Source organism: Mauremys mutica, chromosome 3, assembly GCF_020497125.1.
Source record: "Mauremys mutica isolate MM-2020 ecotype Southern chromosome 3, ASM2049712v1, whole genome shotgun sequence".
Lineage (NCBI taxonomy): Eukaryota > Metazoa > Chordata > Testudines > Geoemydidae > Mauremys > Mauremys mutica.
Window position 1 is genome coordinate 50220275 of NC_059074.1, and position 13325 is coordinate 50233599.

Consider the following 13325-nt stretch of genomic DNA (forward strand, 5'->3'; position numbering starts at 1 on the left):
GGCGCAGGGAACTGTCACCTGGTTTAGCAACAGTAGGTCTCTTCCCTACTAAATGGGGGAGGGGGGAACTCTGACCTCCTGGTCTGGAAGTTACCCTCTCACAATCAGTTTATTTCCTGGCCCACTGCTACATTTGTTCCTATTCTTTCTATAAAGTATTTCCTTCCCAGTCATTTATTTGTTCTCTTCAGTTTCCCTCTCGTCTCAAATGTGGGTTGATTCCCCTACCATTCCTCTGTGTTGTCTTCCCACGTCTCTCTTTAGCAACCTGTTTCCTTCTTCATTTATCACTATAATTCTATCCCCTCATTCCTCTCATTTCTATCTTCCCACACCAAGTTATATGGTTTTAATTCTCTTCCTTCCTTTGTCACATGGGTCTCCAACCATGGCCAAATCATGAGTCAAAGATATCATCAGCTTCCAGCTCTCCCCCCAGCCAACAGTGGTAGTGACAAAGTGTTCTCTACAGTGTTTCTTGCTATTTCTATAGAAGAAGAAAGCATTATACAGACCAAGAAACCTGCTCTTCTCCAGCCACCAGAGACAGGGTAAAGAGTTCCCTCTTGACACCTCTTGTATCACTCACTTTTGTCCCAGGACTTTATTTGTGAAATGAAAGTGGACTTCAAGTGTACATGTGTGCTAGTGCAAATTCTCCACCATGAAAACAGTCAAACCCAAGTACTGTGCTTATTTATCTAAAACTCCTGGGCAACTGTGTCATGGTGGTTTGAACTATATCACAAATCTGAGAAATAGGCAGACAGTCTACATAGTGTCAGATTCATAGATTTTAAAACCAAAAGGGACCATTAGATCATCTAGTCTAACTTGCATACTAAATCTCATGTAGACTATTTCTTATCTACTTACTGAATCTTACCTCCCTCCATTGTTAGAAACAAAGGCATTTCGTCTACATCAGAAGCCTTCTAGACCTCTGCCATTTACATACAAATTGTTGTACGCTTACCCTCATGAACATGAAACCTCCCCTCTGGTAAGGGATATAAACGGATTCCAAATGTGTTCCCCGCCCTCCCCTTACACTACCCAGTTCAGTTCCACCACTGTGGAAATGTCCCTGTTTTCACAGATTTATGGCAATAAACTACTGAATTTCAGTTTTATTCATTTTTAGAGAACCTCCCCTCCATTTTACTTAAATGTGTTATACTATATGACACCTTATACATATGTAACATCCCATGTGAGGCCCTCAAAGCACTGTAGAACTGTTAATATATACAAGTATCAGAGGGATAGCCGTATTAGTCTGGATCTGTAAAAGCAGCAACGGACTCTTTGCTGTTAATATATACAGTTTAGATTAAACCAAAATTCAGTATCTGAACTACTCCCATTTTGGTGGTGGGTGGGGGTGGCTTGAAAGGTAAAGACACATCTAAATTTTACTGATATATTTTATATTTATGATGGGAAGAACCAATATCTCAGATTCAAATGTCCACAACTGTTGAGGCCTTTGGAATCCAGATCCAAATTGTGCTTGAATTTATCTCTATGACTGAATTAAGCTTCACAACACCCTTCCAGGGGAAGAAAGCATTGCTGTTTCCATTTTACTGAGGAAAAGTGTGGCCTGGTATATACTGAAACCTTAAATTGGCATAGCCATCTCTCTCAGGGATGTGAAAAATTCACAGCCCTGAGACACATAGCTATGTCGACCTAACCCCTGGTGTAAGTAGTGCTAAATTGATGGAAGAATTCTGTCAACCTTGCCACTGCCTCTTAGGGAGGTAGATGAACTACAGCTATGGGAAAACCTCTCCCATCATGGTAGTGAGTGTCCACAATGAAGTGCTACAATGATGTAAGTGTACTCAGATGAACCTGGGATCATTTTCTCCTTGTAGGCCAGAGGAAACACTAGATAAAAAAGTTATTTTTCAATATTGCCAACCCCTCACAATTTCATCTTAGGTCTCAAACTGTTTGGTGTTTTTCTTAAAGCCACAACTCCTGGAGCCACGTGATAAATGAAAGTTAAAATTCTCTTGTAAAGAAAGTTTCCAGCTCTCATCATCTTGGAGAAAAAAAATGAAAGTGTGACCCTAGAAGTAAGATAAAAAACAAAAATATATTGTTTTTAAAAGTTTCACTTGATTTTTTCCATCAATCTTATGATTCAGGTTCCAAAAAAAGTTTTAACTGAGTCTGTAAGATCAGAATTGCTAGCCCCAAGCAAACACTGGCTGCACAGAGATATGCTTTTCGTTAACTCTTCAATGAGAAGGAAAGGTGAAGAAAACCTTCGGAATTCTTAGGGCCAAATTCAGAGATGACATAAATGGCAGTGAAGTTAAGTTGTATGTATGTAAGTGTAACTTACCTGGTGAAGGGCAAGACTGTAGAAGTAGAAGCAAACACAAGAGGTTGTATCAGAGATCTTCAGGCCCCTCAGTGTGTGATTTATACCCATTTATGGATGGATACCTTATTCCACCATTTATGTCAACTCGAATTTGGCTGTTAGCTTAAAACTGAATGCATGTTTTCACCAGGCACCTAAAAGCCCAATTATATACCGGTCACATTTCAATACTGAGGTACTTGTCCCTGTCACTGATCTGGTCACGCTCCCCTGCTAGAAACCCACCAGACTACTGTGAGGGATCCAAACACTGAATTCCACATGCCCTTAGATTGTTGGGGCAGAGCAGTTCCTGGCTCTAGGTGCAGCCCTCATGTCTGACACACTTTTGGCAGTGGGTACCCCTGTGATCCAGTTATCCAGGCCCTGAAACAAAGTGCCATCTCCCCATAACCTCTCCAGCAGCTCTTAAGCATTCCCCAGAATCCCTACAAAGGTGAAAGCCTGGTTTACAATTTACTACTTTAGGGATACATGATCGCAGAAGCCAATAGACACAGGCTGAGCAGAAGGCTTTTGAGTCAACTCTTCTATACTTAATAGACCATTTAGAAACACAACAAATCATCCTGAACACAATACCCCTCACTCTAACTCACCCTTCCTTTGGGAGTCCTTGGGACAAGAGGGGTTGCCTCTGCCCCATCAGGCTCTAGAAGCAGCTTCCCTCAGCATGAGCTGGTGAAAATGCCCGCCCCCCAATACACTAGTGTAGAGCTGCTCCTGCCCTATTATAACCTTCCAATCTCCTCTCTCATATGACCTCCTGATTAGCCTCAACAGGTGAGCTCAGACCCCTTCCAGGTGATTTCATTGCCAGGTGAACTCTCCCCTGATAAGCCAATCCACCTGGGTAGGAATCAACCTATTGTTTAGTGCTGTTCCATTTTAATGAAGAACATTTAAGTTAACAATCCATTATTGTTAGGTAATAAATGGAGATATACCAATCTCCTAGAACTGGAAGGGACCTCAAAAGGTCATCAAGTCCAGCCCCCTGCCTTCACTAACAGGACCAATTTTTGCCCCAGATCCCTAAGTGGCCCTCTCAAGGATTGAACTCACAATCCTGGGTTTAGCAGGCCAATGCTCAAACCACTGAGCTATCCCTCCCCCAAAGTTCATGCTGTATACCAAAGGATTATAGTCCAATATGCAGGTAAAAGGACAGAGATGCAAAAATGGAGTTTGCAGTCTGACAGATACACATAAAGAGCCCCCAACATCAAAGAGTGAATAAGGTGTGAATAGACAGATATTTCAAATTGTCACATTTCCACAACTAATCATGGCTCATCTGACCTCTCCTGTTTTCATTATATCTATATCTTATCACAGAGTGTACAAATCAATACATAATGGAACATATTCTCCCCTCAATAATTGCACAGAGGACTTGTGGAGGCAGGTGGGAGTTCTGTGCAAAAACAGAGAGAACATGGTCCTGTGAGATCAACTGCAAAATAAGCCTTATCTACCTGTTATTCAAGGTTTGAATAGGGCCAGACCAGGACACCCAAATGAGGGTTTGCAGAGCCATATGCTGGCCTCAATTCATTGTAAAAAAAAATGTAATATCTGGTCCTTGAATCAGGTCCATAGTTGTAAAACCTTGTCAATCACTAAACTAGTGAAGGTTGCAAACCTTTACGGTACAATGATTCGTTTAAAATTCCTATTGGATGGAGTCCCAAAACACCACCTGCTTGCTGGCTTCAACAGGAACTAGCTTTTGCAATATCCAGTACCAATACTCATTTTCTGTCTTCCAATGTGGTGTGAAATCTTTGCTAGCAAAAGTTTTAATACTATAATTGGACAAGATTGAAGATGAAAATAAAGTGCCGTTAAAGAAAAATAAACACACTTGTTTGTTAATTTTGAATCAGGTAATATATAGATAATTTTAATGCTCTCTTTATTATCCCCACATCCAATCTGTATTGTTTTGCTTTCCTCTATTTTTTTCTGCACATATGTAAATCTGTAGTCTTATTAAAAGCTTATGATAAATTACCAAAACATCTTTCCATGTTACTGATGTAAACAGTCAATCATTCTGAGCACAATATTCCACTTAAATTTAAAGTAAAAAAAAAATGCCATAAGTAAGATGAAAGCTCATTTGTATCCTTTATCAGGTCACTGAGTCACTATAAATAAATGGGTAAGGTTCTTCTTTAAATCCTGTAATGGAATAATAGCTATTTGGTGCTACAATTAATTATATTTTATAAACACAGTATCATTTGATTAAAGATTAAAGATATACAGTAAACATGGAACAAAAAGGAAATTATCTAGTACAAGCTTTCTGAGGACATAGGTTGTAACTAACCAGTTAATAATTACTTTGTTGGTTATTATAAATCTGAAAGGAAGCAGAGACAGGATAAAACTAATAACCAAGTGAGAAAGTGTAGTCGTTACTTGTTGGTATGATTATTGCTACTGTAAACCAAGTTCCAAACCTTCTGACAAATCTGTTTTTTATATCTCCTCCAATACAGCTTTTAGTAGTGCTCAGAAATGCATCACATTTTTATAAACAAATAAGTGCAGTACACAATGTTAAGCTGTGCAGAATCTGAATATTAAAGACAGCGTTTCACCAAACTTTTATGTTATCCTGACCACACAACTCTACCACTCTCTTTGTTCTCCTAGGACAGAGATATTTTGCATGGAGGTAGAACATAGGATGGGTGGTTGAAATAGAGGTATGTAAATCATCACTATAATTTAAGATTAAGATGGTAGTTACTTTTCAAAGTGGTATATACAAGAAAAATAAGCTAACTAAATAAGGCTCATTGCAGTAGATTCTCTACTGCTTATTTGTATTGTTTCAATAAGACCACTCACAGAGTATGATACTAGTCACCATGAACTGGGGCTGCAGAATCTGGCCCAATAGTTAAGGAAGTATTAATATTTCCCTTTTGCACAGTAAATTTCTCTCTCTCAGCCCCCTCCCCCCTCACACACACCCTCATTATGTTAAACAAACATTAAGGTTGCAAAGTCAAGCACTGAAATTAGAAATGCCAGAATTCCGGTTGCTTGTGCATTATGATACTGTTTCTAATTACAAGATCGCATACTAGTTTTTCCACTGTACACCTGGCTCATCGGCTAGGTCTATACTATGAGCTAGAGATGTGATTCCCAGCCCAGGCACATATTGCTGTGCTAGCTTGATGACAGCATGAGTTTGAATAATAGTGTGGCCACAGTAGCATGGGCAGCAGAAGGAGTACCACAATTTAGCCATGCTGAATACATACTCATGGGGTTCAGGCAGGTTTGTACTCAGCACAGGCCACTGACTGTGCTAATTGCAGCTATGCTACTATTTATAGTCTCACTAGCCATAATGGAGCTAGCATAAATCGATATACGTGAGCTGGAAATCACACCCCTTGCTCATTGTGTAGGCCTAGCCTTTCAATGCACAGAATAGACATGTCTGAGGGATGAATCAGGATTGTGTGGTAGAGGTCAAGGAGGCTATTGTCTATAGGACCCCTGCCTAATTGGTTGCAGATGTTGGAAGGTGTGTAATGAATGAGGCAATAGATTGTAGAATGAGAAAGGACAGTCTCATGGATAAAGGCATTTCAATGATGCCCTGGAGCCTTGTTGTCAGAAATGGCTGGCCTATTTTGGTTAAAATTACAAACAAACAAACAAACATACAAAATCAGCCTCAGACACCCAACATGGAAAAATTCAGTCTAAATGGTTTTAGTTTCACAAAATTATAAGCAACTGAAAATAAAGTCTTGCAATAGAAGTTTCAAGCAACCTTAATAGTAGGCAGTGCTATCAGCCCCACCTAAATCACAAACTCCTCCAACCCAGGGATTATTTTAACTATAAAAATTCACGCTCTGAAGTTTGGCACATCTACATAATTTAGCTGCAGCTAAATTGTCATTTCAAGGTACATTGTCAATTTTTTGTTGCTGCATTGATTTGCCCTGCAATATTTTATCATGACCTAATTGCCAACAGGCAAATTCGTTGAAACTATAGTAAAGACCAGAATTATCAGACACAGATGAATACAATATCTTGGGGAAGAGTCAACATGTATTTTGCAAAGGGAAATCATGCCTCACTCATCTATTAAAATTCTTTGAGAGTGTCAACAAGTGTGTGGACAAGGGTGATCCAGTAGATATAGCACTCAGACAGACTGACAAGATCCTACACCAAAAGCCCTTAAGCAAAAGTAAGCAGTGATGGGTATGAGGGAACATCTTCTCATGGATTTGTGTCCTATCTTTTAACTAGTTACTAAGTGTAGGAATAAATGTTCAGTTTTCAGAATGGAGAAGTAAATAGCAAGGTTCCCCCATCAATCTGTACTGTACCGCTGTTCAAAATCTTCATAACATTATCTGGAAACATGGGTAAACAGTGAGCTGGCAAAATGGGCAGATTATACAAAGTTACTCAAGATAGTTAAGACCAAAACTGACTGAAGAGCAGGGTCGGCTCCAGGCACCAGTCAGCAATCAGGTGCTTGGGGCGACCAAGGGGAAGGGGCGGCATGTTGGGCTCTTCTACGGCAATTCGGCGGCGGGTCCCTCATTCCCATTTGCAGGGAAGGACCTGCTGCCGAATTGCTGCCGAAGAAGAAAGTGTCATGGTGGAGCTGCCGCTGATCGCAATCGCGGCTTTTTTATTCCCCCCCTCCCCCGCTGCTTGGGGCGGCAAAAACCCTGGAGCCGGCCCTGCTGAAGACTTACACAGGAATCTCACTAAACTGGGTGACTGGGCAATAAAATGGCAGACAAAATTCAATGTTGATAACTTCAAAGTAATGCACATTGGAGAATACAATCCCAACTATATATACAAAATGATGGGGTCTAAATTAGCTGTTACCACTCAAGAAAGATATTGAAGTCACTGTGCATAGTTCTCTGAACATATGCTGTCAATGTGCAGAGGCAGTCAAAAAAGCTAATGGAATATTAGGAACCATTAGGAAAGGGATAAGTAATAAGACAGAAAATATAAAGGTACTATGTAAATCTATGGTACACCCATAGCTTGAATATTGCATGTAGTACTGGTCATCCCATCTCAAAAAAGATGCATTAGACTTGGAAAAGACACAGAGAAAGGCAACAAAAGTGATTAAGGGTATGGAATAGCTTCCATATGAGATGAGATTAAAAAGACTGGAACTGTTCAGTTTAGAAAAGAGAGATGACTAGGGGGAGATACGATAGGTCTATAAAACCATGAGTGGTGTCAAGAAAGTGTTATTTACCCCTTCACATAAACACAAGAACCAAGGGTCACCCAATGAAGCTGATAGGCAACAGGTTTAAAATTAACTCTTCACCACACAACATACAGTCAACCTGTGGAACTCATTGCCAGGGGATGTTGTACAGGCCAAAAGTACAACTGTGTTAAAAAAATAGATGAGTTTATGGAAGGCAGGTCCATTAATGTCTTTTAGCCAAGATGGTCAGGGACACAACCCCATGCTTTGAGTCTCCCTTAACTGCTGACTACCAGAAAATGGGACTGGACAACAGGGGATGGATCAAACAATGATTGCTCTGGTCTGTTCATTCCATCTGAAGCAACTAGAGCTAGCCACTGTCAGAAGACAGGATACTGGTCTAGATGGACCATTGGTCTGACCCAGTATGACCATACTTATATTCTTATTCTGTCCCCTTTATTGCATGATCAATCTGGAAACGAAATTTATGTTAGTAAACTGTTTTCAATTCTCATTAATTTCTTCCACTATAAGAGCATTTAAAAGATCATTTGATTTCATCATTTATATTTCCAAACTGGAAATATAGTAGTGGGATGAAAAGTGACAACTTAATGGCCTGTTTCAAACATGGTATATTTTGTTGTCACACTTAGCATGAATTTTGATTATTTAAAGCAAAATATCTCACAGTTTGCGTGTAGCCATTTTCAAGTTACTGATTTAAAAAAACACCACCATGTTCAGTGGTTGTAAAATCATAGAATCATAGAATCTCAGGGTTGGAAGGGACCTTAGGAGGTCATCTAGTCCAACCCCCTGCTCAAAGGTTAAAATATAAGGTTTTAAATACTGTATCCAAAAAAGAACAATTTAAAACAAAACAAACAAAAAAAAAAGGAATCAAGAAAAGAAAGCCTCTAAATGATTAGCCTATGCTATAATCAATTTGAGTATTTGAATTTTTTTTGTTTTTGTTTTACTTTAATGTGTATTATATGGGTACAAAGTATAGTAAATGCATTGTTGCGTTCTTGTTGGAAGACAGAACTTTTAATTAGTAGACATTTTTATTGCTTTTTTTGTTTATTGCAAAATTTGAATCAACTCTTATTCTGTATTCATTGCATTCAACCGTATCTATGCCCTCAGATCAGACTAGACAAAACCACAGCTTTTTTTGGTATGCAGCCCATGCCACAACACTGTTGCAAAGTCATCATTAATGCAGATTATATATAAAGTAAAACCTTGAATATCAAAATGTCATGGGGTACAGTGAATAAATTTGAACAACTGAAATTTCAAATAGTTGAAGGAATTTGCAAAGAAATTAATAGGCAAAAAGGAACATAAATCTGGTTCAGATTGCAAGGAGTTTGGGTAAGCTGAAGTAGTTCTGTATAATACAAATATAAATGAAAGGGAGTTTCCTCCATCCCTTATTTCTCCCACTACATAATGTTCTAGAGTTTCAGGCCTCTGTTTCAGAAAGCACTTAAACACATACTGAAGTGCTTTCCTGAATAGCGATATTTTTTTTAAATTCAAGCCTGAGTCAGGATTAGTCTTCTGAACTGCAGTAATATTGGAGCTGATTAGAATTATTAGTGTAAACTCTGCCGATACAATAACTAATGCTGTTATTGTATTTTTAGTTTTGCATGTAAATTCAGAATCTTTTATAGAAAGATATTTATATAAAATGTAGCACATGCGAACAGTGCCAGTACAAATATACAGTAATCAAGGATCTTAGAAGCATATTTCTACACTAATGTCCATGACCTATGATCATAAAAAAATCCCACGCAGAAGATACTTAAGGAACAATTAATGGATTGTTGGGCATAAGATGAATTTTCTGCAGATCAAATTGTTTCGTGAAGCAGGTAGGATTTTAAAGAATGAGTGAGTTCAATGTAGCAGAACTAGAGACAATTAGAAAAAAAAAATGTTATGAGCCACTTACTGGAACAAGGAATTTTTTAATCTCTTCCAAGGCATGACTCATACGTGAATAAGCTTCCCCAGGTGGAGCAAACACTTCAATTAGAACATGAAGCTCGTCGCTCAAGTGTGAATATTTGGCTTCCCCACTTTTCCTTAGTTCTTCTTCCTGTGAAAAAGGTTATTTTTAGAAATAAGAATCTATTCATTTTGCATTGATTTAGCATTTACAGCTAATGTGACAGAAGGGCATAATCTAAGCAGACTTTCAAACCCTCTGAGAAATAAAAATCTGGTATGAGCCACTTGAAGATTTAAAAATCACTTGAGTGTTTGAGTGATAAAAGCAGCATAATTATCATCTACAACAGATTGTAATCAGTACAGTGAAAAATGCTAAATACTTCAGAAATATTGAAATATCATTAACTCTAATGCAGAAACTGCATTAGGAAGACAGACAAGCTGTGTGAACCTTCACTGTAGAAAGGCTTTTCAGCCACACGTATTTTTACTATGGCCCAGAATATTTTAAGATATGGAGATTTGAGTAATTTACTGAGTTCTCATCAAAACAGTGCTATAACTTTTCTGAAAATTACATGGTATCATTCAGGAAAAGGATGTTTCACTTGTTAAAGCTCTAGATTTGAAGTTAGGAGATTAGGGTTTTGTTCCCAGCTCTACCGTAGACATCCTGTGTAACTCTGAACAAGTCGCTTAACCTGTCTATCCCTCAATTTCTCCATCTGTAACATGGAGATAATAATTCTTTCCTACATCAGAGCAGTGTCGTGAGGCATAATTCAGTAGTGTTTGCGAAGTGCTTCGAGGTCCTTAGCTAGAAAGTGTAATACAAGAGTAAATATCTCTACAATATGCTATATATAATTCACTGAAAAGATGCAAATTATTGGGAAATTTGTGGTAAGGTTACGGCTTATTATGACAACATAATGGGCAACTTTGTCACTACTATACATAATGCACTCTAAACAAATCTACTGATAGGCAATATTACAGGTGGGAAAGCAGGGACTCAGAAGAAAGGAAATTAAGAGTTAAGGTTGAAAGCTCAATTTTTAAATATATTTTTAGACAAAATCGTACCTATCTGTGCTAGACAATTATATCCCCTTTTACAGATGGGGAAACAATGATAGAAAGAGAAGTTAAGTAATTTCCCCAAAGTCACACATTAAATCATGGTAGCACATGGGCTGAAGAAAGTGTGCTTCATTTGATTTAAAATGTTAATATTGACATGTATATTTTAGAAATCACACTGCAAAACTTTTGTCTTTGAAGTCTGAGCATAGATCTGCAAGCTCAGTTCATGAAAATTAATATCAACTCAGTAGTATTTAGTAAAGCAGGGGTTCTCAAACTTTTGTACTGGTGATCCCTTTCACATAGCAAGCCTCTGAGTGCAACCCCCCACCCCTTATCAATTAAAAACACCTTTTTATGTATTTAATACCATTATAAATGCTGGAGGCAAAGTGGGGTTTGGGATGGAGGCTGACAGCTCGTGACCCCCCATGTAATAGCCTCATGACCCCCTGAGGGGTCTTGACCCCCAGTTTGAGAACCCCTGTAGTAGAGGGAGTTTGTTCAATCACTGTTGAAGAAATAAAAACAAAATCACGTCATCAAGCATTGCTCTCATACTGGTGTTTTGGTAGGTGTAGATTATATAGCATGTTTTAATTTTTAAGGTGAAGCTCTTCTTTATTTGCATATTATTAAAAGTGAACAAAGTCTTATAGAAAGATATGTGAGAGTCCATTATGTGATAGAAATTCTCTTACACTAGATCAGAATTTTAGTGTCAATGACATTACAGCTTTACCACTTAGATCCCATGAAAAAAATACAGTCAAGGAGAGTGTATGAGACAGTCTGTTACGATATGTTATAAAGAATTTCACGCATTGGAATAATTAGATATGAAGACTTTCAACAGAATTAGATTTTGCTATAACAAAACATGATGAAACAATGCAGTAATTATTGCAAATGTCAGTCCTATTTCTCTTTGATTCACAACAAAGAGAAACACAAAAATTAAGTTCTCAGACTCTCAGACTTTTAGGGAAAGTTACCAACACTCTTTGAAGTTTTAAAAAATGAACTTGATTATTTTTTAATGAAGTAAAGGGAAAAAATGTGTCTGGATCACTAAGTTTATGATAGCTTTGCACAGGTAAAAAACAAAATGGACTAATATTAATAATGATTTACTGTTGCATACCTTGTTCAGCAAGTTTTATATGTGTTATAGTGTGGTAACATTATGTGCTGAGACGGATGAAACAATGTGATAAACTAAAAAAAAAAATCTATTTGAACTCTTTATTTCAGACTCCTTCCCATAAATTCAAAACTCACTGCCAGGCTGAGAGCCTCCTCCCAGCAGCAGCCTTTTCTCAATAGTGAATTCTCAGGAACAGCAGGGAGAAGATAGTGCTGTGCATCTCCTCCAGTGGTATCATCATCAATATTTCTTGCAGGGGCATGCAGGCCAGTTTCCTGGGTTGGGGGAGACGGAAAGTGGCTGAATTTTCAAATGCACATCCAATCCCACGTCAGGGATGGATAGCAGAAGGTTATACTTCTTTGGCCATAGGAGAAATAAAAGGAGAGGAAGACATACAGCTCAGGGCAAAACATGGCAGATTAGGAAATCACAACTTCTGCAAGCACAATGGCAACCTTGCTTCCAAATTCATTGCTCAAGACTAAGTGATTCAGGATTTAGCATATCCATACATATAACCATATAGGAGGGACACAAGAGATGCCAAGAACAGCACCATCACAAAGCCCAGCTGGGACAGAGGTTGTTGAATATTTTTTGCTAGGTCTGTCTAATCATGTATGAACGTAAAGATCTAGAGTATGTACTTAGCTTCAAAATGTGTTTAAAATGGATCACACTAAACAATGTTCCATTATTAATGGCAAATTTTTTGATTGGAGGTACTTTTTTCTCCCCATAGTCGCCTTAATATATAGCTGTCAGGTTTGACTCCCCACTTTCATAGTGTCTGCTTTTCTGAATATTGCACATGGGGTGGTGCAAAGAGGCAACTAGACACATATTTGGTAGATTACACTGAAGGCCTAGGGACTCTGAACTGGGCAAAATATTTCCTGACACTTTGTAATGTTTTCTTTCTGCTTGAAGTTTATAACTTCATCAAGTAGTATGCCAAGAGATGCTAACTACCATAAGACTCACATTATATGGCAATGGGATCAGTACTTTAAATGTATAAACATTCAGCAGTTACAAGCTCTGCATGCTATTTTGGCAAAGTTTGTAACTTCTGCGAGGTCTCAGATATGATTCTGCTTCTGCTGGATATGATCTTATAATCACAGATGATGATACCCACACACACTTTTGATGCTTCATGGAAGTCATGCTCATACAGCATAGGTCTCAAAACTGATGCAATACACTGAAGTGTTCACCAAGTCTCACTAAAGACAAGAAAAATCCATTTTCCCAATGTTTAATTCAACAAGCATGAAAACTAGTACTACTTTTCTTACTTTTAAATAGAGTAAGGAAATTTCTAGCCCAAAAATTCATTAAGATTATAGATTTTAAGGCTGTAAGGAACCACTAAGATAATTTTGTCTGATAGCCTTCATGATATAGACCATAGTATTTCACCCAGGAATTACTGTAGTGGAGGGAATTATTCTTCCCTA

General features: G+C 38.1%; 1 protein-coding gene across 3 annotated transcripts in view; it reads right to left on the minus strand.

Moving 5' to 3' along the window:
* KHDRBS2 (KH RNA binding domain containing, signal transduction associated 2) overlaps positions 1-13325 on the minus strand; it is a 620331-nt gene that overhangs the window by 298180 nt on the left and 308826 nt on the right. For 2 of the 3 annotated variants that reach the window (XM_045011995.1, XR_006578576.1), the window contains exon 4: positions 9625-9771. The exons of the other annotated variant lie outside the window; for it this stretch is intronic. In XM_045011995.1, the coding sequence (XP_044867930.1) occupies positions 9625-9771 (147 nt within the window). The remainder of the gene's footprint in view (positions 1-9624; positions 9772-13325) is intronic. 3 annotated transcript variants of the gene reach the window in all.